This window comes from Pararge aegeria, chromosome Z (genome assembly GCF_905163445.1).
Source record: "Pararge aegeria chromosome Z, ilParAegt1.1, whole genome shotgun sequence".
Lineage (NCBI taxonomy): Eukaryota > Metazoa > Arthropoda > Insecta > Lepidoptera > Nymphalidae > Pararge > Pararge aegeria.
The window spans coordinates 1,950,328-1,977,506 of record NC_053208.1 but is presented as its reverse complement, the minus strand read 5'-3'; the positions used below and the strand labels follow the sequence as shown (position 1 = coordinate 1,977,506).

General features: G+C 36.5%; 1 protein-coding gene across 1 annotated transcript; it reads right to left on the bottom strand.

Annotated features, from left to right (window-relative positions):
• LOC120636293 lies at window positions 1-26,315 on the bottom strand. Its single transcript, XM_039907710.1, has 32 exons — window positions 26,258-26,315; window positions 25,362-25,492; window positions 22,502-22,622; window positions 21,617-21,670; window positions 20,516-20,569; window positions 17,980-18,039; window positions 17,488-17,547; window positions 16,996-17,055; window positions 16,504-16,563; window positions 16,012-16,071; window positions 15,520-15,579; window positions 15,028-15,087; window positions 14,293-14,352; window positions 13,694-13,753; window positions 12,891-12,947; window positions 12,318-12,377; window positions 11,836-11,895; window positions 11,491-11,550; window positions 10,795-10,854; window positions 10,207-10,266; window positions 9,889-9,948; window positions 9,596-9,655; window positions 9,196-9,255; window positions 7,871-7,930; window positions 7,448-7,507; window positions 6,806-6,856; window positions 5,791-5,853; window positions 4,944-5,012; window positions 3,515-3,583; window positions 1,907-1,978; window positions 780-854; window positions 1-247 (listed from the first exon to the last, which is right to left on the bottom strand). Exons 1-32 carry the CDS (start codon window positions 26,285-26,287, stop codon window positions 125-127), a joined length of 2,109 nt encoding a protein of 702 aa, XP_039763644.1. The 5' UTR covers window positions 26,288-26,315; the 3' UTR covers window positions 1-124.
• Between the last annotated feature and the right edge of the window lie 864 nt (window positions 26,316-27,179).

Here is a 27,179-nt window from a genome sequence, read left to right as displayed (position 1 = left end):
AGCCCGGTCACATTTGTGACACTCCCCCAAACATATTCCACAATAAATTACTGAATTAAAACAGTACTTCCGAAATTAGTTTTACGCAATGATGATTGGCATCATAACCTCGAAGGTTGGAGACTTAATCTTCTTGTTTGTCGCTGGACGACGGCTCTCCAGACTCGGCCTTACGCTTCCTCGGGTTTGAGGACTTGATTGACTTCAGCAGTTCGGAGAAGGAAGGCTCGTTGCGTTTCTCATCGTCCTGTGAAATAATGGTGCAGTCACAGATTGAGAACGCACAGAACCACAATTCAGCCATTATTGCATGCGGTGCATTCAGTGGCATGCACTTCATACATGCTTAAAAGCATGCGTATTGCACACACACACACACAAACACACACGCGCGCTCACACAAACACGCGCACACACACACACACACACACATTAATCAAACTTATAACACCCGTCGTTTTTGCGTCTTTATGTTAGGGGTACGGCCGGCAGTTATATTAAACCCCACACCCCTCATCGGTTTCTAAATTCTACGCAGTACCGGAACGCTAAATCGCCTAGCGGCACTTTTTTGTCGGTAGGGTGGTAATATAAATTCCCAAATTGCCCCTGCTGGAGTTTGAATCCGGGACTTAAAACCACACACAACACACGCTACCCGCTGCGCCAAGGAGGTAAAGGACCCTGAAAAGGATATATGTGCATTCTTTTCAATATTTTGTGTACATTTTTATGGAATCGAAGTAGCACACTCTAGTGATAGTGATTCTGACACATACCTTTGCATCAGTTTTCTCAGTTTCGTCTTGGGGTTTTTCTTGGATCAAATTTCCAACGCTCGGCCCCGAGCTGTTCTGTAAGAGTTAAAAAATAACATTATAATTTTAACAGACAGCTTTATCCTCGACTTTGCCCGCACTTCTGTTACCCTGCACCCTTATTGTACTCCTTGCAGAAATACTAATAAAATATATAACTGTATAGTCAGAATTAGAGTATAGATAGATAAAAAAGAGAGAACAAGAAATGACAAAAACAAGAATAAAACGTGCGTGTACTCTTGTACACGCGTTAGAAGTTATACTTATTTGTTGTAACAAGATAAAATAGTCTTTTCAAAAATATTATATTTGCCTTATTCTACGTTTGCAGTAAAAAATACACTATAAATAGAATCATATCAATATATTACATACATATAATTATAAGTGTATATGTTAAAGCGGAAGCTCTCAAAAGAAATAAAACCCCCGATTTTGAAACATTCTTCATTGGTGCTATGCTCCTATTGGTCCAAGCGTGATGATATATATAGACTTTAGCCTTTTAGCCTTCCTCGAAAAATGGGCTATCCAACACTGAAATAGTTTTTCAAATCAGACCAGTAGTTCCTGAGATCATCGCGTTCAAGTAAACAAACAAACAAACTTCAGCTTTGTATATTAAGTATAAGATAGTCCACCAATCCGCACTGGGCCAGCGTGGGGGACTCCTTAGTCCACCACGCCTTAAATTAAAGGAGGTGGCCCGTGCCCCGTTGTGGGCCGGTAAGGGGTCGATATGATAATAACATAATAAAAACTAATATAATCTAATTATGTCGATGTAAACCCACACAATGGATGTTCCACAGATGTTCCACAACTGGAAAATGTTTGTGGGATGAACATGAACGTTTTTCAGTGTCTGTGTGTTTATCTGTATATTACAAGTCATTATGTATATTATTCATAAAAATATTCATCAGTCATCTTAGTACCCATAACACATGCTACGCTTACTTTGGGGCTAGATGGCGATGTGTGTAATTTCGTAGTATATTTATTTATTTATTATGTCGCATGTGAATAAATTTAACACGCATAAACCTAAGATACACATCCATCTCTGTGACAGTGTCACTTACATTCGCGTTTTCGTCCTCACGCAAGCTAATGCATTCCAGCGGAACGCTAGAGTCACATGGCCCAGACCCGTTCTGTAAATGTAAACAAATGATAGAAGCTGCACGCCGGTGACTCGACCCAGTGAATGAGAATTTACTGCACCTATACCCGTTTTTACTAGCAAAGCAATTTCTAAGTAAGTAACGCTTAATCAAAGACTCCTAGGCATACGTTTACCTTTCACCAATCGCTTTTCACTAGGCAACTCATATAAGGTAACTTGTCATGATTCTTATTTATATGCTCACGTACATGCGTACGAATTCTGTTCACTGATTCAATCCGTGAACGCAACTGAATCACCAATGAAATTCTCATTCACTGGTTTGAATCACCGGCGTGAAAAATAGAGTATATTTATGGAAAGAAACATTAATTATTTAATTAATCGTCATTTAACACTGATTCGTGCGGGAAAATTATTATTAATTCAAAGTGCCTAGAGATATTATGTGTGTGTATGAAATCTTAATAGCGCCATCTTGTGAGAAAACTGTTTTCCAGTGTTTTCACTAGATGGCGCTCTTCGATTCCATACAAATAGCAGTGAACTTAACGAGATCGAATAGATACGAAATTTCACACTAGGCACTCTGAAGATACTGGTACGCTGGAATGGCAGCCCCGAACTGTTAAGCGCAGCGTTGGTCGGCCCCAACGAGGTGGACAGACGACATTTTTTTTTTTTTCTATATAAATAAATAAATACAGTGGACGTTGATGTGATGACGATGATGATGACTCTGACGATGCTGGTGGAGACTGACGCATGGAGGGCGATGGTCTCCTTGCGCGAGATTGTAATGATTAGAAATGCCGAGCGCGACCGAGAGAGAGCCGATCCTGCACAGGCCGAGGCCCAACTCCGTCTGATCAATAGTCCCAGATGAAGGGACATCGGGTCGTGTCGGTTTAACATTTACACGACCCGGGGAGGACAGCAGCTTGCCGTAGCCCATAGCGAGGCACATGAAGTCGGGGGAATATTTCCTCCCGGGAGGAGCTCTGCACTGCACTGCATGCACTGTACGAGGGAGGCACCGGTGCGAGATCCTGGAGCCTCCCAAATATGTGCCGAGGTTGGCCACCGAGGGGGTTCTTCTAGATAAATATCCCACATAACCCGATCTTCCCTGAGGTCTGGCATCTTTTAAGATTTCCCCTCATAAACAAAAAAAAAGGCACTCTGACGATGAACGCACTGATTCTCTGCCATTGTCTAACTTTTGCATGACAGCCTAACACGATACGAATTATCCTACAAGTATAACGGCACATGACAAATAGCAAATCGGACAATAATTAAAAAAAATCTAAAATGTATCTTAATGGATTTTCGTATATGAAACTATTGTACAATTAAAATGTATGTGAAATAATATTTATTTTTTATTTTAAATAACAGTGGCGTGCACTTCATACATGCTTAAAAGCACTGCTTACCCTAAAATTGATATATAACTCGTTTTCCTGCCTTATGCATACCCTGGTAAGAAATTCAGTGCACGCCACTGGTCTACAACGGTCCGTGACCAATTTTATAAATTGTAATTGTGTCTGACACTTACATTCGCGTTATCGTCTTCGCCGAAGTGGATTGATTTCACTGGAATCCCATCATCGCACGATTGTAGTTTCTGTAAACGTAAGTAAATACAACCTACAGTAATATATAGCAACAAATACAAAACATAATAAAATAAATGTTTAAGGAAGCCCGCACAACAGAATGTACAATAGTGAAAACTTTAACGATTCCTTCCAAACTTACACAGGTAATAGATATATTAGTATAAAATGAAGAAATATAAAAAACGCTTTCTATTTGACTGCTTGGCCCAAATGTGTAGCAAATCTGTGATCGTTAAATGTTTTTTTTAGATCTGTAGCGATAATTCAAAGTCAAAAAGAAGAATAATTCAAATTTCATAGTCCTTGTTAAAATTCTGTTGAAGTATTACTACTTCAATTATTCATTATTGAGCCCGAAGTTTTTTTTTTTTTTTTGATTACCTTTTATAGTGCAACATCTTTTTTACACTTTTTTAATATCTATTTACTGTTTATATTTTAATTAAATTCTAATTGTATGTACAATATATTGCTTTCTTCTGCTAGAATAATATATAGAAAGTCCTCTGTTTCATAACTAAAGATTATTGATTTTTGTATTGATATCATAAAACTGAGCAGCTGATTGTTTTTAACAAAAAAATATTTGATCTACGCAGCGTTTTTCGAAGTTCAAGTGGTACAAAATTATGTTTATATACACGTGACGTCATTCGGCGTTTCACCTGTCATGGCGGATCGCTACATTGTGCAGTCTTGTTTATTGAAAATAAAGAACAATCTCACTAATAATATTAGCAGATATACGTTTAATACAATATTTTAGCGATACTTTGTTACTGTCAAATTTTAAAAAGAAAGTGGACTGTAAAAATAAACTTGGAGTGCAGTTTACTAAGGCTGCATAAAATTATTAATTCATTTAAGGGTAATTACCAGATGAAATCCTTGAGGTGTCTCAATAAGTTCAAAGTTTATATAAATCGTAAGCTTATAGAAAAATTCTATTATTATATTAAGGATTACATGTATGATAAAAAAAGCTTGGGTATGAATTGCTCTTACTTCATAGCTCAACATTAACTAGACTGTGAGATGGTGATAACAAAAAAAAAACCTGGCTAAGTTTTTTGTGGGTTCTTAGACCAGGGCGCGTTTGGAACCCTCCTCGCTTTAGTTTTAAACTAACGAATGCAGTTATCACCATCACTAACATTAGTGTAACATGTTAAGTGTACGAACGCTTCATAAGTGCCTGTGATAAGGTCTACATGAATAAAACATTATTGAATTTGAATTTTGAATTTGAATTTGAATTTTAAATTTGAATTTTGAATTTGAATTTTGAATTTGTATTTTGAATTTGAAATTTGAATTTTTCTTCATGCCTATTGTATTAATAAAAAGTGTGATTCTGTCACTTACATTCTCTTTGAGGCCCCTTCCAAATTTAATTGTCTTCACTGCAATCCCGCCATCGCTCTGTGGTATATTCTGTAAATGTTAATAAATAACCTTATCATTTAACTATCAGTTACTCGTACCTACCCCGCGTTAAAAAATAAAACATACACAGCTCTAAAGTTTAATTTCTTACTACCTAAATGGAATTGTTCTCACGAATTTGGTAAAATCCATAACATTGTAAAAAAAGGTGTAAGTATTTCGCCTTTACACTTTTTAAACTCCGACGCAAAACCGTGTAAAAGTGTTGTAAGTTTGTGTGTATGTGTGTGTGTATGTTTGTGTGTGTGTGTGTGTGTGTGTGTGTGTGTGTGTGTTTGTTGTGCACGTGCGTGTGTGTCCGCGTTGTGCGAGTGAGTGCTTGTGTGGGTGTGCGCGTTAGTGTATATACATATATGTATATGTGTGTGTGTGTGTTTGTGTGTGTGTGTGTGTGTGTGTATGTAAGAATGCGACATCGAACGGATTCTATGAACTGATTTTCGTTAGAAACTAGAAAGGTGAATAAGACGGGAGTACTCTTAGTTTGTGTTCTTAGTGTTTTATGTTTGATGATAATCGGTTCAAGACGTCTCATGTCAGCAGCCACATAATGGCGGAATACCTATTTTTTACAGTGTACAATATTTATTATATTCCGCTACAAGTTAGCCCATGGTTGCAATCTCACCTGATGGTAAGTGATGATGTAGTGTAACATCGTAGCGGGCCAACCTGTATAATGGTACAGCGATACTAAACCCATACCGCAAATCGGTCCGGTTGTTTGTTTGTTCGAATAATTATTAAAACTGATTCTGAAACTTACGCTTGCGATGGCCTCCCCGAAGTGGATTGAGAGTGGCATCTCATCACCGAACGGCAGTAAGTTCTGTAAATGTAAACAAATTACAGTAGGCAAGTATATAGACAGGCGACGCTGTACATAGACAATGTGGTACCGGTGGCTACCGGCTATATTTTCTGAGTTATGTGCGTTTTATGCAATTAAAATATCGCTTGATACAACGGTGGGGGATGACATCGTGGGGAAACCTGCATGCCTGTAAGTTCCCGAAAATGGGCAGCGTTTTGGATTTCAGATTTGCACTAAGATAAATTAACATCCGTCACACTGATTCTAAACTTACATTCCCCGTCTCGCTCCCTCCAAATTTGATTGTCGGCACTTGAATTCCATTGCGCTGTAAATGTTAATGAATATCATTACCATGTATTTATCGGCTTCATTGGATAGGGGCTCGACTTCACTTTCGGGGGGCCGAGTTCGAATCCCAGCACGCACCATCACCTTTTCTAAGTTATGTGCGTTTTAGCTATTGAAATATCACTTGGTTCAACGGTGAAGGATAACATCGTGTGGAAACCTGCACGCCTGAGAGTTCCACATGTTCTCACAGGTGTGCGGAGTAAACCAATCCGCACTGGGTTTTTTTTTTTTTGTATTGCCGCTTATAGCTGACGTGCAAATATTACAAAGCATTGATTGCAATTACAACACATAGAATAAATGTAAAAATATGCAACTTTAATACAATACAATAATACAATAGCGGTAATAATAAGAGTAAAAAAATATTTAAAATAAAAACAAAAACATTAATTGAAAATTCGTGTTCAATGTCAAAGTAAAAAAACAAATGTCACAGTTGACTTTGTCATATTGGAAAAATCATCAACAGAGTACAAATTTTTACCTTGCAACCATTTCTTCAACTTTTATGTAATTAATCTATTGAAAACACGGGGGCTTTAAAATCTCCCCGGAATGTCTCCTATCGTAAACGGGACAGTTGCAGTCTGGATGTGCGAAATTAACTTACTTTTTCATTTTCCTGTTCTGGAACTTCGCCACAGCTCGACCCCGTGTTTGACTGTAAAAGTTATTAAATAGCTTTGTTATTAGATTTCTCATATGGATATGTAGATATATCCATACGCTAAAAGAAGATTCTAATTCTAATAATTTTTTTGAAAATATAAAATACGTAAAATATCTATATTTTTTTTATTGATACTGGAAAAATACATATACCTGTATCATTCTGTATCTGCAAGCCGACCATAGTCCGAGCGCAAATTCATTGTACCTACTCGTATGTTCAAAGCAGCTAACAACCTGTGCTCAGGCTATAGTCTGTTTGTTCAACTACGGATTTAGATTTTTTTGGTTTTTTTTCACGATTTCCTTTAATGTAACCTTTTAGTTTACAAAAACTATCTTTAATTGTTGATTGATACCGGAAAATACACATCCCTTTGGCCTTTAGTATCATACTGTTGTTGCCTGGGTTATTCATTGTACCTACTCGTAGGTTCAAAGTGGCTAACAACCTGTGCACCGGCTGTTATAGTCTGTATGTTCAGCTACGGATTGCGATTTTCTCTGTTTTTTTCACGATTTCCTTAATTGTTATATTTTTGTTTAATCTCTCTATCATATCGCATACGCAAACTTTACTTACTGTTTCATTTTCGCACCCCTCTTGTTCTGGAACTTCAGCACAACCCTGCCCCAAGTTTGCCTGAAAAAGTTAATACATAGCTTTGTTATAAGATTTCTCATATGGATATGTGGATATATCAATACGCCAAAAGAAGACTCAAACAAAAATGAAACATTGATTATTTTATAAACATATAACAAAGGAAAAATATCTTGTTTTATTATCATATTGTATCTACAAGCCGAACAAGCCGACAATAGTCCAAGCGCAAGTTGTTGCCTTGGTCATTCGTTGTACCTACTCTTTTAAAGCGGCTAAGAACTTGTGCGCAAACTATAGTCTAACTATAGACTTTTATTTAATTTTTATAGATTTACTTAATTCATTAGTTCCCTTTTTGTTTAATTTTTCTATCAAATCTTGTATGCAAACTTTACTTACGCTTATATTTTCGTACTGGGATTGAGCCGGAACAACAGCATCCTTCAGCGAAAAGTTGGCCTATAAATGTTAAATTAAATTCATTATTAGGTAATAAAATAGATTAACTGCTATGTGAATGATTAATTAAATCATTTAAAACAAAAACAATCAAATTCCCTTTTAACTCTATGACACCAAACAAAGCACGCCGATAATAATTTTGCTTTATCTTTTTTTTCGTCCGAATTGCCTTGACGCATCATCTTATAGCTTTTATTCCACGATAGAAATAAAATAGAACATGATGGAGAATTCTCACGGTGTTTTCCTAACAATTGATATTTACTTGCTTAAAATGCACATTTCCATTCATTGAAGTAGGGGATGGAAGCCAAAGTGCCGGGGATAGAAGCCACAGTGTTAATCACTAAGGCTATCAAAATTTAATTAATCCCAACACCCACAGTTGGTGATTCGATACCATACCTACTATAGTCCGAGCTCAAGTTGTTAAAAACGGCTAACAACTTGTGCGCAAGATCCGAATTATAAAATTTACTGATGAACTCAGGGGAAATAACCGCGAAAACACCGATCAACGCGCGCGTATTTAAGTTGAGTTAGGTTAAGGTTTTTGATGTTATGATTCTTTGCTAGGTAGAAAACTTTCAATCGTTATTTAAACTCTCCTCCGCTTTCGTAGATTGAAATATGTTAATATGGTTATATGTTAATATGGTTACCAGCCAGGCTGATCCTTTAAGCAAAAATAAGCCAGCCCTTCTGTCACCAGACGCGGCACTCTTGCAATGACTCGTAAGAATTATCAGCAACAAGACTACATGTTCCCATTACAATTTAAAAAGTATGTTTTATTAAGGTCTCGCAAAAAGTCAAAAATGGTTGGACTTACTTAAATATTGAGTTTCTAAGTAAAATCGAAAAAACCCAATCGCAGGCAAACATCAAAATTGACAGGTGTTTCAATGCATGTTGATAGCAAAGACACTGATTTTGCACTGCTACTTATGTTTCTATAACCGTCTCACAATGATTATCATTAGTAATAAGCGTAAAGTTGCAGGACAGGTCTACTCTCGGAATAAGAATGGTTTAGGTATTTTTATAGTGATCAATAATTGACCAAGCAGATGGTCCAGCTGACGGTAAGTGGAAACCATCGCCTATAGACATATCAACGCTTCACAGGCGTAAATTATACGATGAATGGCCTTATGTGCCTGTAATTACTATGGCAACCACGCCCTCACGACCAAAACACAGCATTGAAATAAGCATGGCGATGGTATTTTTCCGGACGAGCTCAAAAAGCTTATACTTACGCTTTCATTTTCGTCGCGCTGTTGTTCTGGAACCACAGCATAGCTCCCCTCCAAGTTTTCCTATAAACGTTTATAAAAAACTTTATTATAAGATTTATCACATGGACATATATATCGCATAACCAAAAAAAACAAATTTAACCCAAATATTATTAATAATTTAAAACTACCGTAAGTTATAGATTAATGCCAGGAGGTATTTACATCTACACCTCTGAAACATTTACATCTGCAAGCCGAACATGGCGACTATAGTCCGACTGCCAGTTGTTGCCTGAGTTATTTTATTTTACTTGCATATTCAAAACGGCTAACTGTTGCTTTCTCGTTTAATCTCTCTATCACATCGTACCTACGAGTATAATCAACTTGACTATATTTATACTTTTATTATACGTACAGTTTTATTTCCGTGCTGCGGTTGAGTTGGAACTACAGCATTGCTCAGCCCAAAGTTTGCCTATAAATGTTAATAAATAACTTTATTAATAAAATAAATCTACAACTATGGAAATGATAAAAAAACCCTTCTAGTTGTATGAAATTAACGAGCCGATCCCAATTTCGATACATCATGTTTTTTTTCGTCCGAATTGCTCCGACTTTCCAAAAGTCTTTAGCTTTATTTACGCAGGCCAAGTGCAGATTGGTAGGTTATTTCCCTATCATATGGTAAACGTGAACTTTACTTACGCTTTCATTTTGGTGCTGATATTGTGCCGGTACTTGAGGGTAGTTGGTCCCCAAGTTTGCCTAAACATTTTAATAAGTTACTATATTATTAGTTTTTTTGTATGAATATAAATAATAGAAAAATTCAAAAAATTCTATATGAAAAAGATATTGATTAATACTGGAAAATTAAATATCCAAATGGTATTATATTGAATTATTACATTTACAATTAGCCATTGTGCTCCAATGTTCATAGCAGCTAAAAACTTGTGCGCAGATTATAGTTTGTATGTTCAGATACGGATTGCGATTTTTTGATTGACAAAATTTACTTACTCTTTCGTTTTGGTGGTGCGATTGTGACGCAAACCCAGCATAGTTTGGCCCCAAGTTCGCCTGTAAATTTTAATAAATAACATATTGGATTTCACATATGAATGATATTAAATTAAAATTAAACTTAAAATTTAATAATATCACAACAAGTGAATTTGTTAAAAGTGAATCGTTAGGTCCTATGTACTCTACTTAACCCATCAATCTAGAGCACTGAATGGAAATTCTTATCAAGTTTTTAGTTTTCATTTCGTTAATTACAATTTCTCATTCCCTTTGATATGGGTTATATTGAGAGAGTTGTGAAATAAATGTAATCTGCAATTTAGTTCTGTTGCCATCTCGGACCATTTTCATCCACAATATAGCTATTGTCCCGACTAATTCACCATCCAAAAAATATTTTTAAAAAAATCCCCCTGAAATCAGACCCCCGTCGTTTTTGCTTCGGGAGTTAATAAAGACTAATGTGGGATCGTTAAATAAATAATATGAGAGCAAAAACAATAAAACTCCCTCCAAGTTCTATCGACCTAGCGACTTTTTGTTTTATTTCTCTGTAATATCGTGAACGCAAACTTTACTTACGCTTTTATTTTGGTGGCGCGGTTGCGGCTGAACAACAGCATAGCTAGGGCCGACGTTTCCCTGTGAATAAATAACTTATTGGATTTCTCATTTTGGATAGTATAATACATAACTATGTAAATAGATACTATGAGAATAAAAACAATTAAATCTTCTCTTAGTTCTGTCACGCCAAACGAGGCTTATCGGTCCAAATTTTGCTATATGAAGCTTTTTTGTCCGAATTGCCTTGACTATGCATTAGCCTATAAGTTTGATTCCAAGTTGGTAAAGTGTGGATTGGTAGACTTCACACTCCTTTGAGAATATTATGGAGAACTGTCCCGTTGTTAGCTCTAGCCTAACACCACTTTCACTAGACTGTCAACGCTTCTCTGTTATTTACTGGCTACAGCATTATGCTACAACCTTGATTGGACTAATATTTTATTGAACAGAAATTCAATACCTAAAGAGCAGGTGAAAAGAACTCAGAAACTCGGTAGAAGAATATGTCATCTTTCATCCGAGCTCAAGTTGTTCCCTGGGTTATTTATTTGTACTCGCATGTTCAAAGCGGCTAACAACTTGTACGAAGACAATATTTGGTATGTTCGGCTATGGATTGCGAATTTCTCGGTTTGTTTCCACGCAATACTTAAATTTTACCTTTTTCTTTTATCTCTCTATCACATCATAAACGCAAACTTTACTTACGCTTTCGTTTCGGTGGTGCGATTGTGGCAGAACTACAGCATAGCTCGGCCACACGTTTGCCTACGAATAAATAAATTATTAGATTTATCTTATGTATAGCAACATAGGTTCAAATTGCCTCTACTTTTAATAAACCTATAGCTTTTATTTCACGCTCACCATGTTCACACTGCTTTGAGAATATTATGGAGAACTCTCACAATATAAAAGTAGGCTATCACCGCGCACCTTGATTAAATGAATATTTAAATTGAATTAATATTAATTATTGAATTATTTTTTGAATTGAATGACATCCTTCCGTTTTATTTACATACCATATTCTATAAGATATAATTTACTTACGCTTTCATTTAGGTAATGAGATTGTGAAGGAACCACAGCATAGTTTGGCCCCAAGTTTGCCTATAAATGTTAATTAAATTTGTTGGCTTTCTCATATGGATAATTTAATATTTAAAATATAAAAACCCCTCAACACGTAATGCACTCAACTCTAATAAAAATAATACGTTAGATCCTAAGTACTGGTCATCACTCGACTTTCCTCTTAAATCCAGGGTAGTGAAGTGATAAAAAAATGTTTATGAAGTTTTTAGTTTTTATTTAATTCGTTGATATTACTCACTCCCTTTCAATACTATGTATATTGTTTTACTTGTCATTTCATTTTATAGCCTTTTTAAGTAAATATATGTAATAAGCCATTTTGGGGTGACGGTCACCATAAAATTAGATTAGATATTTTTTTTTGATTTTCACGTAATACTTAAAGTAAATTTTTCGTAATATCTCTATATCATATCCTGAACGCAAACTTAACTTACCCTTTCATTTTGAAAACGCGACGGTCCCGGCATTGCAGCATAGCTTGGTCCCGCGTGTGCCTATGAATAAATAACTTATTTGATTTCTCATATGGATAGTAAAATAGATAACTATGGGAATATAAAATATGAACATATTATCTATATATATAAAAGTAAGTTGTGTTAGTTACACCATTTATAACTCAAGAATGGCTGGACCAATTTTTAAGATATTTGATGTTTTGGATTTCTCTTAGTCCGAAATAGGATAATAAGTATTAAATTATCACATTCATCAAAAAAAAAAAAAGATCCGCGGTACGAAATTCGCCGGGACAACTAGTTGTTAGAATAAAAACAAGAAAATCCCCACCTAGTTCTATCATACCAAGCGAGGCTTATCGGGTCCAAGTTTGGCTATATCAAGCTTTAGAATAAAATACCCACTACCTAAAGAGTAGGACAAAAGAACCCAGGAACCGAACATGTCGTCTATAGTCCGAGCGCAAGTTGTTGCCTGGGTTATTTAACCTAAATACTACATTTTCGTTCATGTCCCTATCGTATAACGTAAACGCAAACTTTACTTACGCTTTCATTTTGGTGGCGCGAATGTCCTGGCATTACATAGCTTGGCCCCGCGTTTGGCTATGAAGAAAATACTTATTAGATTGATCATAGGCGCATTAAAAAGATAACTATGGGAATATAAAATATATAAAATTTCAATACAAATAATAAAACCCACTTCTAGTTATGTCAAACTAGACAAGGCTTATTGTTTCCAGTTTTGCTACATCAAGCTTTTTTTTGTCCGAATTTTCTCGACTATTCATCAACCTATAACTTTTATTCCACGCTGGCAAAGTGCGGATCAGTAGACTTAACACTACTTGGAGAACATAACAGAGAACTCTCACTATGTTAACTCTAGGTTAACATTGCTTCCAGTAGGCTAGCTCAACTCCTTCTTGTTTTTTCCCCCACAGCGTAACGTAACGACTTTGATCGAACAAATATTTTATTAAATAAAATAAACCTTAAAAATACTTAGTAAAAGTAAAAATTAGGGAAAAGAACCCAGAAACTCACAATTCGTAGCCATACATGCCGTCTATAGTCCGAACGCAAGTTTTTGCCTAGGGTATTCCATTATACTGGTACGTTCAAAACGGCTAACAACTTGTAAAAAAATATCAAATTATATAAAATGTAATATATTGGTTACTTTATGTTATCTGTAATAAACGTTGTTTTGTAATGAATTAGTAATAACAAATATTTTTTTTTGATATTCATTATCGTTCCATTGAGCCTTTATTTGATAAGTTCAGCTACGGATTGCCATTTTGTTGGTTTATTTACACGTTTATTTAAACGCAAACTTTACTTACGCTTTCATTTTGGTGGCGCGAATGTCCCGGCTTTACAGCATAGCTTGGCACCACGTTTGCCTATGAATAAATAACTTATTGGACTTCTCATATAGATAGTAAAATAGATAACTATGGGAATATAAAATAAATATTATTAGAACAAAAACATGATAACCCCATTCTAGTTCTTTTGAAGTAGACGATGCTTATCGATTCCAGTTTTGCCCAAGCGGATCGGTAGACTCCTTTGAGAACATTATGAAGAAAACTTACGATGTTTACCCTTTTCTATCTCCGCTCCTATTTCGTTTTGGCCCATAACGCTACGAAACAACTTTGATGCAACGAATTATTTATTACCCAAAAAATTAGGGGAAATGAAGCCAGAAACTCGCTATTTGTAGCCAAACATGCCGTCTATCGTCCGAGCGCAAAATGTTGCCTGGGTGATTTCATTGTTTTCGTACGTTCAAAGCAGCGAAAAACTGCCGTGCGAAGCCTTATTTGGTACGTTTGGGCACGAATTGCAATTTTCTATGTTTATATCACGTAACACTTAAATGTTACTTTTTAGTTTTATCATATCATCATATATCGAGAACGCAAACTTTACTTACATTTTCATCTTGGTGGCGCGATGGTCCCGGCATTACAACATAGCTTGGCCCCGCGGTTGGCTATGAAAACATAACTTATTAGATTTCTCATATGCTTAGTAAAAAAGATAACTATGGAAATATAAAATATATAATATTATAACAAAATCAATAAAATCTCCACCTAGTTCTGTCAAAATAGACAAGGCTTATCGTTTCCAGTTTTGCTACATCAAGCTTTTTTTCGTCCGAATTAGCTCGACTATTCATAAACCTATAACTTTTATTCCACGCTGGCAAAGTGCGGATCGGTAGACTTCACACTACTTTGAGAACATAACGGAGAACTCCCACTAGGTTAACTCTAGGTTAACATTGCTTCCAGTAGGCTAGCTCCACTCCTTCTTGTTTTTTTCCCCATAGCGTTACGTAACGACTTTGATCGGACAAATATTTTATTACATAAAATAAACCTTAAAAGTAATTAGTAAAAGTAAAAAGTAGGGAAAAGAACCCAGAAACTCGCAATTCGTAGTCAAACATGCCGTCTATAGCCCGAGCGCAAGTTTTTGCTTAGGTAATTACATTATACTCGTATGTTCAAAGTGGCTAACAACTTGTGCGCAGCCTTTACTTGGTATGTTCAGCTGCAATTTTATATATATATTGCAATTTTCTCTGTTTGTTTCACGTAATACTTAATAAAACCTTTTCGTTTTGTCTACCTATCTCATCGTGAAAGCAAAATTTACTCACGCTTTCATCTTGGTGGCGCGATGGTCCCGGCATTACAGCATAGCTTGGCCCCGCGATTGGCTATGAAGAAATAACTTATTAGTTTTCTCATATGCATAGTAAACAAGATAACTATGGGAGTATAAAATATATAATATTAGAACAAAATCAATAAAATCCCCTCCTAGTTCTGCCAAAATAGACGAGGCTTATCAATCCCAGTTTGGCTGTATCAAGCTTTAGCATAAAATGCCCACTACCTAAAAAGTAGGAGAAAAGAAACCAGAAACTCACTATTCGTAGCCGAACATGCTGTCTATAGTCCGAGCGCAAGTTTTTGCCTGTGTTCTCACGTTATACTCGTATGTTCAAAGCGGCTAACAACTTGTGCGCAGCCTTTACTTGGTATGTTCAGCTACGTATTGCAATTTACTCGGTTTATTTTCACGTAATACTTAATGAATTTTTTTCGTTTTGTCTACCTATCTCATCGTGAATGCAAACTTTACTCACGCTTTCATCTTGGTGGCGCGATGGTCCCGGCATTACAGTATAGCTTGGCCCCGCGATTGGCTATGAAGAAATAACTTATTAGTTTTCTCATATGCATAGTAAAAAAGATAACTATGGGAGTATAAAATATATAATACTAGAACAAAATCAATAAAATCCCCTCCTAGTTCTGTCAAAATAGACGAGGCTTATCGATCCCAGTTTGGCTGCATCAAGCTTAAGCATAAAATGCCCACTACCTAAAAAGTAGGAGAAAAGAAACCAGAAACTCACTATTCGTAGCCGAACATGCTGTCTATAGTCCGAGCGCAAGTTTTCGCCTGGGTTATTACATTATACTCGTATGTTCAAAGCGGCTAACAATTTGTGCGCAGACTTTACTTGGTATGTTCAGCTACGTATTGCAATTTTCTCGGTTTATTTTCACGTAATACTTAATGATATTTTTTCGTTTTGTCTACCTATCTCATCGTAAATGCAAACTTTACTCACGCTTTCATCTTGGTGGCGCGGTGGTCCCGGCATTACAGCATAGCTTGGCCCCGCGATTGGCTATGAAGAAATAACTTATTAGTTTTCTCATATGCATAGTAAAAAAGATAACTATGGGAGTATAAAATATATAATATTAGAACAAAATCAATAAAATCCCCTCCTAGTTCTGTCAAAATAGACGAGGCTTATCAATCCCAGTTTGGCTGCATCAAGCTTTAGCATAAAATGCCCACTACCTAAAAAGTAGGAGAAAAGAAACCAGAAACTCACTATTCGTAGCCGAACATGCTGTCAATAGTCCGAGCGCAAGTTTTTGCCTGGGTTATTACATTATACTCGTATGTTCAAAGCGGCTAACAACTTGTGCGCAGCTTTTACTTGGTATGTTCAGCTACGTATTGCAATTTACTCGGTTTATTTTCACGTAATACTTAATGATATTTTTTCGTTTTGTCTACCTATCTCATCGTGAATGCAAACTTTACTCACGCTTTCATCTTTGTGGCGCGATGGTCCCGGCATTACAGTATAGCTTGGCCCCGCGATTGGCTATGAAGAAATAACTTATTAGTTTTCTCATATGCATAGTAAAAAAGATAACTATGGGAGTATAAAATATATAGTACTAGAACAAAATCAATAAAATCCCCTCCTAGTTCTGTCAAAATAGACGAGGCTTATCAATCCCAGTTTGGCTGTATCAAGCTTTAGCATAAAATGCCCACTACCTAAAAAGTAGGAGAAAAGAAACCAGAAACTCTCTATTCGTAGCCGAACATGCTGTCTATAGTCCGAGCGCAAGTTTTTGCCTGGGTTATTACATTATACTCGTATGTTCAAAGCGGCTAACAATTTGTGCGCAGACTTTACTTGGTATGTTCAGCTACGTATTGCAATTTTCTTGGTTTATTTTCACCTAACACTTAATGATATTTTTTCGTTTTGTCTACCTATCTCATCGTAAATGCAAACTTTACTCACGCTTTCATCTTGGTGGCGCGATGGTCCCGGCATTACAGCATAGCTTGGCCCCGCCATTGGCTATGAAGAAATAACTAATTAGTTTTCTCATATGCATATTAAAAAAGATAACTATGGGAGTATAAAATATATAATATTAGAACAAAATCAATAAAATCCCCTCCTAGTTCTGTCAAAATAGACGAGGCTTATCAATCCCAGTTTGGCTGTATCAAGCTTTAGCATAAAATGCCCACTACCTAAAAAGTAGGAGAAAAGAAACAAGAAACTCACTATTCGTAGCCGAACATGCTGTCTATAGTCCGAGCGCAATTTTTTGCCTGTGTTCTCACTTTATACTCGTATGTTCAAAGCGGCTAACAACTTGTGCGCAGCCTTTACTTGGTATGTTCAGCTACGTATTGCAATTTACTCGGTTTATTTTCACGTAATACTTAATGATATTTTTTCGTTTTGTCTACCTATCTCATCGTGAATGCAAACTTTACTCACGCTTTCATCTTGGTGGCGCGATGGTCCCGGCATTACAGTATAGCTTGGCCCCGCGATTGGCTATGAAGAAATAACTTATTAGTTTTCTCATATGCATAGTAAAAAAGATAACTATGGGAGTATAAAATATATAGTACTAGAACAAAATCAATAAAATCCCCTCCTAGTTCTGTCAAAATAGACGAGGCTTATCAATCCCAGTTTGGCTGTATCAAGCTTTAGCATAAAATGCCCACTACCTAAAAAGTAGGAGAAAAGAAACCAGAAACTCTCTATTCGTAGCCGAACATGCTGTCTATAGTCCGAGCGCAAGTTTTTGCCTGGGTTATTACATTATACTCGTATGTTCAAAGCGGCTAACAACTTGTGCGCAGCATTTACTTTGTATGTTCAGCTACGTATTGCAATTTTCTCCGTTTATTTTCACGTAATACTTAATGATATTTTTTCGTTTTGTCTACCTATCTCATCGTGAATGCAAACTTTACTCACGTTTTCATCTTGGTGGCGCGATGGTCCCGGCATTACAGTATAGCTTGGCCCCGCGGTTTGCTATGAAGAAATATCTTATTAGATTTCTCATATGCAAAGTAAAAAAGATAACTATGGGAATATAAAATCAATTCAAAATTCATTTATTTCAAGTAGGCCTAATATAAGCACTTTTGAAACGTCAAGTCTGTTTGTTTACAGTGACTCTACCACCGGTTCGGAAGGCAGATTCTACCGAGAAGAAGCCGGCAAGAAACTCAGCAGTTTCTTTTTTCCAACATAAACAATTTACATTTTAACATTCATTTTTCTATCTTGTGAGATAGAAAAATTAAGGCGGAGCCGGATGCTTCCAAGCAACATTGTCATTAAGAAATTCATCAATTGTATAGTATCCTCGCTGTAATAAATGCATTGGTAGGTCCAAAATTACCTTAGGAATCATATTATAAAAGCGTATACTCAATCCCACAAATGACCCCTGTACCTTTCGCAGACGATATGCAGATGTCACTAATTTATAACCATTTCTTGTAACTCGACTGTTTATATCCACTTTTTGTTTATAAAGACTAATATGTGGTCTTACAAATACTATATTATTATAAATATATTGTGAAGCTACATAAAGTGTACCTATTTCTTTAAACTTCTCACGGAGGGATTCGCGTGATTTAAGTGTATATATTGATCCTACAGCTCTTTTCTGCAATATAAATATAGTTTTGATATCAGCAGCTTTACCCCATAACAAGATTCCGTAGGACATAACACTATAAAAGTACGCAAAATAAATAAGCCTAGCTATTTCAACGTCAGTAATCTGTCTAGTTTTTCTGACTACGTAGGCAGCCGAGCTTACTTTACCCGCTAGTGCATCTATATGGGAACCCCACTGAAGCTTATTATCCAAGGTCACGCCCAGAAAAACTGTGGAGGTCTCCATTTTTAGTGATTCACCATTAATCATTATATTTTTATTAATTTTCTTTACATTTGGTAAGATAAATTCGACACACTTTGTTTTTTTTGCATTTAGAAGTAAGTTGTTAACTGTAAACCAGTGTGACACATGCGACATAACACGGTTTACGTCGTCAGAGTTGTCTTTACTCCTGTCAGTCTTAAAAATTAGATATGTATCATCTGCAAACAATACAATGTCGTATGTTCCACTGACATGGTATGGTAGATCATTTATATACACTAAAAATAGAAAAGGACCCAAAATCGAGATATTTGAACCCTGAGACTTTGCATCATTTATGCAAACAATTTGGGTTCTATTGATGAGATAAGAGGCAACCAAATTTAGTGCAACGTTTTGGATACCATAGTGGCTTAGCTTAAGAAGCAAGATTTTATGATCATCACAATCGAAAGCTTTAGATAGATCACAAAAAACCCCCATGGCGTTCTGTAAACATTCCCAGGCATCATAAACATGTTTTATAAGTTTAGCGCCTGCGTTGTGCTAAGACCTTTAGTAAAGCCATACTGCTCAGGGTGTAGTAAGTTATTTACATTAAAGTGATATAAAAGTTGATTTAATATAATTTTTTCAAATATTTTACAAAGAGCTGGTAAGATTGAGATAGGTCTGTAATTGTTTATATCATTTTGATTACCAGATTTAAATAGAGGAATGAGTTTACTATGTTTCATTAGGTTTGGGAAAGTACCTAAATCAACACATTCATTGAAAATTATGGCTAAAAGAGGAGCAATGATATCAATAATACCATTACCGACATACCCCATATATCACCCATTTTCTTTAATTTTAACAACTTAGTTTTCTCATATGCATAGTAAAAAAGATAACTATGGGAGTATAAAATATATAATATTAGAACAAAATCAATAAAATCCCCACCTAGTTCTGTCAAAATAGACGAAACTTATCGATCCCAGTTTGGCTGTATGAAGCCATAGCATAAAATACTCACTGCCTAAAAAGTAGGGGAAAAGAAACCAGAAACTCGTTATTCGTAGCCGAACATGCGGTCTATAGTCGGAGCGCCAGGTTTGGTGAGGTTATTAGATTATACTCGTATGTTCAAAGCGGCTAACAACTTACTTACCTATTACTTTTTTACGACTATAATAATAACTTTATTTTAGTACTGCAGAAAAGAATAATAAGTTACACATTATACTACAGTTACACATCAAAGACGACTTGTAATAGTATTTACTGCTATGTATGTATATGTTATATGTCAAAGTATATTATTATTATTATCTTTTTTTTAATATTTACTATATTATGTATTATTTTATTTGTGTAATCTAGTTGAAGTATTAGTATATAAGAAAAAAACCTAGAAACTAGCTATGCGTAGCCAAACATGCCGGCTACAGTCCGTGCGCAAATTGTTGCTTGGGTTTTTAATTGTGCGCGTAACATAGCGGCTAACAACTTGTGTGCAAACTATTGTTGACATATTCAGCTACGGATTGCGATTTTCTTGGTTTATTTTCACATAGTTAAATTTTTAATCTCTATAATAGCGTAAACGCAAACATTACTTACGCCGTCATTTTCGTACTGCGCTTGTGCTACAGCGTAGTTGGGAACCAATTGTATCTGAAAATGTTAGTAAATAAGTTTGGATTTCTTATATGGATATCATAGATCGGGAATAATTAAATTAATGAAGTAAGAAAAAAAAACAATAAAATGTCTAAATCTATTCTACTTATATCATGCTCTTTTCCGTTCGAACGCTCACATCTCGATTACATATCAATTTAAAGATTTAATTCGAAACTCACTTTTTAATATTTGTTTATTAAAACTGTGCGCGTTTAGTTTAAAAAAAAAAAACGTTTAGGAAGTCCTTACATTTTTTTTAACTCGCGATAACTTCTATCTTCATAATCGGACATTAAATGTCCGAATGGAATGGATTAAAAAGTATTTTACTGAGATATAAATACCCTTTATACCTATTTATTTGAAATCAGAATCTTTTATTTAGTACTGCGATACTAGAGTAACCCACTTTTGTTTCTACCGACGATATACTAAAATTTTAAAACAAAAATATGTCGCATATTTTTGGTCTAAAATTAAGGTGTATGATAAATACATATATATTTTTTTTAATTTAATTTTTTATTTTTATTTATCATCAATGATTGTTTCAGCGCACGCCAAGTCATGGATTTCTTAGGAAAAATTTTGCTTCTTAGGTTCTTACAATTTTCTTAAGGATCTTTTTCCAATTTTCTTGAAAATAAAGCCTGTGTTGTTTTGATGTATCACTTAGTGTTTCCTTTCCGTTAAATCTACCTGTTGTATTAAAAAGAAGCCGCCGATTGCGAGCCGAACTCGCGTACGAAGGGTCCGGTAACATTATCAATAAAAACGGCACAAAATTCATGTCTATTGTATGGACGCACTTTTAAATATGTTTTTTAGTATTAGTTGTTATAGCGGTAACAGAAATGCATCATCTGTGAATATTTCAACTGTCTTCACGGTTCATGAGTAAAGACAGACGGACAGCAGACTCGTAGTAACACGGTCCCATTTTATAATTTGGGTACTGAGCCCTAATAAGACGCTATGAACCTTAAAAATGGCGAATAGACAAATGGATGTGCGAGTTATAGCAAAAAAAATACTTACGTTTTCATTTTGGTAGTAAGGCGGAACGGCACTATAATTCCGTTGCGAGTTATCCTATAAATGTTAGTAAAGAACTTTATTAGTAAAGAAATGCCATGCGCCTTCGTTTTTACCTGACTCATCATTATCAATAGTCTATCATAGCCCACTGTTGGACTAAAGGCCCAACCCAACGGGAGAAATTGCCCATAATCAGCACGAGTTGCTGATCGCAATATGGTAGTAGTAGAACAGAGCACACTGCTGCCCGTCATTTGTTATGCTTATTCCCATAGTGGCCTCGTACGTCACGCGCGGGAAGAGTACGGTGTGGTGAGAACTGTATTCTCACCTGTCACCGCAATTGAGGGGGGGGGGTGATAAATCCCCCCCCCCCTGCCCCCATTGCGATAACGGGTTTAATATATCCCACCCCCCCATTGTGATGACGGGTTTCATAAATTCCCCCCCCCCCCCCACTTGCGATGACGAGTCCGTGAATGCCGTGTGGTAGCGGCAGATGAGAATACAGTTCTCACCACTACCCTACTCCTTACCTTCCCGCGGGTGTCGTACGAGGCGACTAATGGAATTTTAAATCGATACAAAATTTCGGTCCCCTGTGGCGATCGCGGCCTGAGCGCTTTACGACTAAGTCATTCCACCAGTGACGAAATTAATATATGCTATCATTAACATTCACTCAACTTTAAAAAAAGGAACTTATGATATACTGTTACCCATATTGAGTGCGTTGTGAATATTTTCATGGTTGTAACATTTTGGAGAAGCGACCGTACTTTTGAAACTTTAAAAAAGGGAACTGCAAGTTCCCTTTTTTTAGTTGTTACCGATAATGAGTGCGTTGTGAAAAATTTCATGGTTATAACACTTTGGAGATCTTACGAGGTCAGTAGTGTTGTAGGTGACTTCCTCAGGCTGGCCCCCGCCTTCTTGCTCGACGGCGCTGCTGGTACTGGGTGCGGTCATGTTCGGCTCAAGGAAATCTCCACTGTAGGCAGAATACCTATAACGCATTCTCCATTCTCCAACACATCTTATCGATAACGTGTAGGTATACTCGGTAGCCAATTAGCTGCGTATAGCTCACTGGTTACTAGGCATCCTGTCAGGCTGGTATTCATTTCCGTACCCACGCAATCACGGACAAAAAGAACAGATTTTTTTTATTTTTTTTCTTCATATACTACGACAACGCACATATCGCCATCAAGCCCCAAAGTAAGTGTAGCTTGTGTTATGGGTAGATGACTGATGAATAGTTTTATGAATAATAATAATAATAATATACATATAAACACCCAGACACTGAAAAACATTCATGCTCATCACACAAACGTTTTCCAGTTGTGGGAATCGAACCCACGGCCTTGGAATCAGAAAACTGCGCCAATCGGCCTTCAAAACTCTAACAATGCTAGCTGTACTTACCCCATATAACAAAAATAATTTTACTTCAAATATATATCTTTAACTGTCCATAAATGTAGAAGTCCTATTATACATTGGCTTATGAATCTATCCTGCAGTGATGTAGGAAAGACCTACTTCAACGGATTTTTAATTGAGGCCCAAACTATAGAAATGCATTGGCTAAGCAGACACACAAACATGAACACACTCCCACAGACTTATACACACCCATACACACTAAATAAGTCACTGCATGTTTTTTTTTGTATTAGAAACTTGATCATTATTGTTATTTCATCATCATCATCATCATTTCAACCAATGGACGCCCACTGCTGGACATAGGTATGTTGAAGGGAATTCCACAATCCACGGTCCTGGACCGCTTGCCTCCAGCGACTCCGAGCGACTCGCCTGCTGTCTGTCTGTACGGCTGTGGTTGGTCTTAGCTTCCCGTAACAAAGTTTGCACCACGCTTGGCGCACCACCATGCGGGTTATTTATTTATTAAGGGCACTAACAATATACATTATACACATATACCATATACAGTAATAAACTTTTACAATATTCTACACATTCACTTATATGTACATCGATAACAGGTGCCCATGAAATTCACAAAAAATTATAATAATGACATGTAAACACAGCAAAAATAATAAAGACAGGAAGGAACAGGTGTTCTGTATGCAATATCTATCCTAAAGGAGTGCTAACCAATAGGTAACCTTTTTCTAAATACCGGGTAAGAGTTGTGAAATATGTCGATGCCAGGTAATAATCGTAATATTACGTTGTATTCAGCACATATGTGGGCTATCGGGGCTTTTTTTTCTAAGATGCGTCCTAGCGAAAGGTATATGAAAGGTTTTTCGTTTGTTCTTCTTATACATTTGTTTTATTGGTCCCATACATTTATTGTTGGAGGTGGGCGCTAATTGTGGCGACACAGTTTCTACCACTGCAACAGTTTAACAGTGATCGCGGCACCAAGTTTATAGTATCAATTCTTGCCATAATATAAAAAAAAAACCATACCCTACAGCAGGGCTAGCACAGGCAGGAAACAAAAATTATATCCCCCGATTATATCCCCGGACAGGGGATATAATTAACGTGTCCACCTGCTAAAGCACGGTAACAGGGAATAGGAGAAGTTCACCCCTGTTTATTAATACATGTATATATCACTAGAATATTATTTCCACTTGTGCGCCAGTGCTCTGAGAGTTGATAAGGCTGTGGGATAAGATAAATTTTTATCCTTTCCCCGGGGATATAATTGTCTCTTGCCCATTGCTAATAATTACAAAACCAGTAAATATATAAAATAAATAAAATAAACTAATACATATTTCCCTACGGTAAAATAAAGTATACGGTAAAATAAATCATACTAAAACTATACATAATAATGTTGACGGTAACGGTTCAGAAAGTAAATGCGGAATATAGTTATCATACTTACAGTGTTTGATAATAATTCATTAGACGACTCTTAAAAATATTATGTGATTTAGCGTAACGAATGACACGTGGAAGATCATTCGACAATTTCACTTATAGTCACTCTGAGAACAGACACTAAGTCGATGAATTGAATGTTTTTGAATTGAAAAATATTGAATTGGCACCAAGAAATGTAAAGCGATCTTTAAGATAAGTCGGTTAAGTTCAGGGGACTTTTTATATAAGCCTATAATGCATATCTAGCCATAACGGTATATACTAGTGACTAAAATATTCAGTAATGTTAACTAAGAAAGCGCCAGCGTCCATCAATCTAAGGCGTAGGTATTTAGCCTCATGTGCCCGTGGACCGGAACAAAGCAATGCTTCTTGGCGGTACTACTTCGGCCGAGTGTCAAAAAGCTCTTATCATCATATCTCTGTGACACTGTAGCATGACACCTATACCGCGTTAATTGACGTCATTCAACGCGCTCTTGGACAGCAATGCTCAATGGGATTTATTCCTTGACGGGTGGACAGCATTGTTCCATGAATTGTTGAGGTACTCTGAGAATATTGAATGACCTTCACTTCATAATGTCTTGTATAATGTTTAATGTCATCTTAAATTCATTTGTCTTATAGTTATATCCATAAATTATGTAGTTCTATCTAGTTAGTGTAAGTGGCCCCTGTTACAAGATGTAAACTAAATAAATCACCATTTCATCCGATTGACGTTCACAGATGGAAATAGGTTTTTTATAGGGAGTACCAAAATTCACTATCCTGAGCCGCTGGAAACCAGCGGCTCCCAGCGACACCTTATGGGCTACCGGTCAGTTAATGGTATAAAAATTAATTAATACATATTTACCAATTCTCGTAATCGTATAAGCTGTGCACGGCAGGTCGCCCTTCAGTTTCAGGAATCTCAGGATTCCGATCAAAAAGTTCATACCCCCAGGTTGATGTGCTGGGATAGTGGCCACTAGGGGGAGGGTAGTGCTGGAAACAAAGATCAGCACATCAGCATCATATCAACCCATTACCGGACCACTAAAGGGCAGCACTACAGCCCAGCTACACTACTTTAGGCCTTAGCCCACCACGCTCGCCTAGTGCGGATTGGTGGTGAACTCTCAGGCAGGCAGGTCTCCTAACGATGTCTTCCTACACCGTTGAAGCAAGTAATATTTTAATTGCTTAAAGCGTAATTGCTTATTTTGGAAAGTCAGGGGTGCGTGCTGGGATTCGAAATCGGCCCTCCTGAAGGCAAGGCGAAGTCTTACCACTGGGCTACCACGGCTTCAAAAAAAACAAAGATATAAATTAAAATTAAAAGAAACTCCCGTCAAGCCATTTCTCGCTCTTCAAACGGTCTGATTTTGTTAAAACTTTGTAAATATATCGAGGACCGACAATACATACACTAATTTGATATGATTACTCCAATTTTCAATTTGAGAAATAAGGTTTTTGTTAATTTATGTTATTTTCATCTAAAGTCGTTAAGGCAGGAGTGTTCATTTTTGCATAACTAACTAAACTAACAGTTACAAATTAGTGAGGTTTTTTGTTTTTTTTTTTGTACTATTACTTTTTTTGTATCTGTAGTCATAAAATGAACAGAAATGCATCATCTGTGAAAATATTAACTGCCAAACTAACACAGTTCGTGGGACTGTGAAATTCTAAGCACTTTACGGAACCCTGAGATGTAATTGTTACGAGCTCCTGACAAGAGATGGCGCTAGAAGAAGATATACTTACAGGGGTGCCGTTCTGCTGGTAAGATCCCATATTAAAGCGGGACGGCTGCACAGCTAACACTTGTTGACTGAGGGACATAATATGTTAACGTCAATTAAAGGTCCCATTCGCAGGCAAGTTGTAGTAGTCATGGGCGTACCCAGCTTCTGGGGGGAGGGCGGAAAGGGCTCTATAATCGATACTAAAGCCAAACATTTATCTCTACGTACATACTCCCCCCCCCCCATGGGCTTACCACAAGTAAGCCCACCCCCATGGGCTTACCACAGGTAAGCCCATGGTAGTAGTCGTGCAACATTCGCGCGATCAATTTAGAAAAAAAAAAACTTTTACTTTTACTTTAAGAGCTATATTAACATATTTGATATTAGGTGTGATAAAACTGGTTAAGTTGCTAGGATTAATAAGTATTGATTTGAATTGCGAAATTACCAAACGAAGATAATATTTAGTTGGTATTCCCTTTTTTATTAAAGACCATTACAATGTAACTATTTTATTGTAATTCTAAAAATCCCAAGATTTTATGACATTTTTAAAATCAAGCCGCAGTCCAAGAGTCCAAAAATCCTGAAATCTCAGGACAATGAATGGTTGCCCCTTTTATGGACCTTAATAGGGGAATCTTCACTTCTTTCAAGCTAAAACTGTACCTAACACAAGCGGTACATATATCACTAGCAAGGTGGGCAGGAGACATTTACCTCCCCGGGGATAGGGTAAAATTTCATCTTCTTCACGGCTTCATCAAAAGCTCTGAGCGTTGCACAAGCGAAAATAATATCGAAATAATTATGACCGATGAATTAGATGTAATAATAAATGGGAGTAAACTCAGGCAGGAGGACACTCAAATGTTAACCCTCATCAGGGGATATAATCTGGGGGTGTTATTATGAGGAGATCATGCTAGCCGTGAGTT

Coding starts and splice junctions, on each gene's coding strand:
- LOC120636293 (XM_039907710.1), bottom strand. CDS start 26,287: ATGGGATCTTACCAGCAGAACGGCACCCCT. Junction 21,671..22,501: donor CCTACAACACTACTGACCTC/GTAAGATCTCCA, acceptor TAACATTTATAG/GATAACTCGCAACGGAATTA. Junction 855..1,906: donor GTGAGGACGAAAACGCGAAT/GTAAGTGACACT, acceptor TAACTCTTACAG/AACAGCTCGGGGCCGAGCGT.